Genomic DNA, 3826 nt, shown 5'->3' with positions numbered 1-3826 from the left:
CTTCCAGCGCAGACTTGATTAATCAAGTCTGCTCTGCATGCGAGTGGAGGTGAACCGCGCAGCACTGCATGCAGTTGTAAAAGCGGCAAAATGTGCATCAGCACACAGAAAATGGAGGCAGTGAACTTTTGAACTAAAGCATCTCCAATGTGTTTTAGTTCAAAAGCACACCACCACCATTTTCTCAGTGCTGACATGCATTTCGCTGTTTATACAACTGCAAGCGTTGCAGTGCTGGGTGCTTTGCAAAGTGCCTGGTGCTGTGTCACTTACCTGTGTAAAAACACTGAAAGCCTACATATGAGATGCTATTAGACCACAGCAACCTAATTTTCACCACTGTAATATAGTGCTACTATAGGACAGTAATATCTTACAGCAGCGAAAATAACTGTCTAAGTGCACATGTAAACACTGACCTTGGAGTAAATTGTGCCTAGTCAGCCCGGCAGCAGGGAGCTAGACCCCTGCCTGCTGCCTAGCCACATGGCTCTGCTGTTTGGGCACTCTTGTGTTCTAGCCAGCCTCTCTGTGCCCAATGCCACCACCTGGGGCCAACTCCCCAGGCCTCCTGCCAACTTGGGGATGCTCTGCCTTGGCTCATATAGTTACAGTCCCATGTGCTCGTTTAAATGCTGTGCCTGGGAGGAGTTTTCCAGAGTTCACCACATTGAATTAATTGCTCGCGTAGATGAACCCTACGTGTTCAATATTGAATTGATCAATCACTAACAAAACCTTAAGAGAGATGTAAGTGAGACATAGCAAAGTTATTGCCCCATGCCACAGTACCTTGCTAATGGAGTTTGGTGTCTGGGGAGACTCATCCTTCAACATTGACGGGCTATTTCCTTCCATGTCTTTTCCTGCAACAGAATAACAAAATGAAGAAACTGAGAATTGCTGTGGGCGATCAGGGCTACTCAAAGCCATTAGCCCTTAAAAAGACCACTGCTAACAGAACAAATAATAATAGAGCAACTACTAGAAGAAGCGGTGTGGCTTTAAAATAACCTAGATCTATGTGCAATTTACCTTCTGCAAAGGTATTAAATTTATTGTGATAAATTTACATAATGCAGGTTGCTTTTTAATTATTACTATTTAAAATTACATCTAAAGACAACTACATTGGAGAGTCATTATGGTTGCAAAGCCAAACACTTAAAAGGTTAGGGAATACCCAACTGAATGTTGCTTGTACAGCTTTAATTCAGTCCCCTGGTGTATATGCATTATGACACTGCCTTTAATTACATTACTACATAGTATTTTCCCTACTACAAGCTTCCTGCCTCATTCAGAGCACAGAATGAATGGTGCTCAAGTACTAAAAAGTTATTCAATATTTTGTTTTATCCTCCTTATTCAGTAACCACACTTTATTACATCTGACATTATCCTTTTCCCAATCAATATTACCACAACTCAGAAAACGTTACAGAAGAAGGAGCTACAAAAAGTTACATGCATTCTGGGGTGGTCACAAGACCATAAAGGCTAATGGGTAGTTGCTTCAAGAAATAATTGCTAATAATTGGCATGTGTGAGGGGCTTGATGTTTCCATCATGTGTAAATATACACATTTTACAAGTCGCTAAAATATACTATGTATATAAGCATGTACCATATTTAGGATAATGCACTGGCATTATCTGCAAAAATTCTGCGCCTTCTACCAATTGAAATCATGCTTTATACTAAAGGAAAGCTCGTAAATGCTATTACGTACACAGCACTTGATTAGACTAGTGTTTTAGTGCCAAGACTAATATCCTATTGCAGTACAATAAATAACCATCAAAACTGGTTATTTAACTGGTTAAAATATCAAAAAACTACTCAACAATAAATAACAGCCAAGTAGTGTTAGAAGTTTGACTCTTCTGTGAATGCAAAAATAGAAAGGGAACCAAATGAAAGGCAGAAAAACAAATCTTGTTCTCATGAAGTTAAGGGGAGCATTGGCACAGATATCAACGGAGCCAGAAGTTTACTTGGAGTATTCAGTACCACAAATGAGAAGCTTTATACAAATCATTTCACATCAGTACCTCAGTTCCACACAAGACTGGGAGACTACTTGCCTATATGAAAAGGTTATTTTGGATACATTCATGCATATACAGAAAAAGCTCAGAAACTATGGAATAGAGCATTGCAAAAACTAGGAGACAGACAACAAAGAAAGAGGAATTCAACATCAGTATCAGTGAATCAAGCACAACCTTGATGAGAGAAATTAGTAGTGGGGGCTGGTGGAAAATATGGTGTCATAATGTTTTGTCTGTTATAACTTCATTACAAGTGTGGGAGAAAACTGGATTTGTCAATTATCCTGAAAAAGAAATAATCAACACCAGAACTGTAAGAGGAATAAGATTTCATGGGTCAGAGTTGTTGAGGTTCCCTGCAGAAGGTTGCACTGGTTATAGTCACTGATCAGCCCTTTGGAGCCTGATCACTTTAATTAACAGTATTTTTCAACTTGGCCTTTTTACAGTTATAAAAGATATACTGCCTAGACTCAGGACCATGTTACATTACATTATACTCACTTTCCAGCATTGTGAACTAAGCTTGACCATATAGCTTCAGATGTATTAGTTTCCATACTTTTCCCCTCTACAGAGCAGGAGCAAAACAAATGCCTTCTGAGAGAGAAGGAAAGAAGAGCATCTCATCCAATTTGCAAATGGGGAAATGAAGAGGAAGATTAAGGAACATATTCAAGGTCACAAAGGAAGTTGGTGCTAGAACCAGGAAATAAACCCCAATCACAGAAACCCAAGCCAGTTCCTCAAAACCCAAATCATCTTAACTCTCAACAACCCAGCCTGTATATAGGCTGCCTAAAAATATCCCTCAGAAGAAAACCGCAGGCTGGCAGCAGAGTTACTAAACCAATTATACCATCATGGCTAGAGAGAGACCCAGAAGGGACTATATGGAGCAAGTCCTAAATGCTCTTAGGTTCCTTGCTTTGCATGCATGTGTTAGCACTTCTCCCCACCCCTTCATCCCCAGAGATCTCCTACACCAGGTGGTAGCTAATATACTCACTCAGTTCTGCTGTTGTTGAATTGAGTTCATTAGCTCCCCCCATGCAGGTGGGTATATTTTTCTGTCTGTGCATACATATGCATTGGAAGGCAACATATGGTCTCCAAGACCAATTAAAGTTAATGGGAGCCATAAGATACCTTTGTCATTCCGGGGGGGGGGGAGTTTATACCAGTGGCATTTATCAGTAACAAGATAAATTCACACCAGCCCCTCAATTATACCTTATTATTTAAATAAAAGTTTCACACCTTGTGGGTAAACATACAGAGAAGTTAAAAAATTGCACTGCAGGAAGATTTTTGCCTCAGTTGAATGATAGGGTTAAAAGCTTAGCACATAAACAACAAGATGATGGTCATCTTTTGAATTGTAGATCACCCTTCTCCCCTAGCACTATGCAAACTGGAATTTCTTGATAAATACTCCTGTTTTCTCCAATTAAAAAAAAAAATCACAACAGTTTACCAAGTCCTTTTGAGGGTCAGCATCTGGCCTACAATTTATATAGCTTCTGTATGTTGTACTGCAAGTCCTCTGTACTTCACATAGGAACTACTTAGGTTTCCTAAGTAATAACATGTTTAACTCAGTACTCCAAACAGTCTTCTTGAAAAGAAGACAGAGAACCAGCATCTCGAAGGAAAACTCACAAAGAGCCTTTCTGGATGCTCCCTTAAAGACAAAACCCCACCCAGCCCCTGAACCTGCATCCTTTCAGGAAAAAGGAAAGAAAAATCAAGCTAAGGATAAAAGAAACCA

At 39.8% G+C, this 3826-nt stretch overlaps 1 protein-coding gene across 6 annotated transcripts in view; it reads right to left on the bottom strand.

Annotated features, from left to right (window-relative positions):
* OSBPL5 (oxysterol binding protein like 5) overlaps positions 1-3826 on the bottom strand; it is a 230029-nt gene that overhangs the window by 98958 nt on the left and 127245 nt on the right. For 3 of the 6 annotated variants that reach the window (XM_006022021.3, XM_006022026.3, XM_006022025.2), the window contains one exon: positions 793-866. In XM_006022021.3, coding sequence (XP_006022083.1) covers positions 793-866 — 74 coding nt within the window. Of the gene's footprint in view, positions 1-792; positions 867-2559; positions 2671-2914; positions 2930-3064; positions 3137-3826 lie in introns of those variants that run through there. The other 3 variants (XM_006022023.3, XM_006022022.2, XM_006022024.3) reach the window with 3 other exon arrangements.

The sequence above is a fragment of the Alligator sinensis genome, unplaced genomic scaffold (genome assembly GCF_000455745.1).
Source record: "Alligator sinensis unplaced genomic scaffold, ASM45574v1 scaffold983_1, whole genome shotgun sequence".
Classification (NCBI taxonomy): domain Eukaryota; kingdom Metazoa; phylum Chordata; order Crocodylia; family Alligatoridae; genus Alligator; species Alligator sinensis.
Note: the sequence above shows the minus strand (reverse complement) of the source record. Positions and strands in the feature narration are given on the sequence as shown.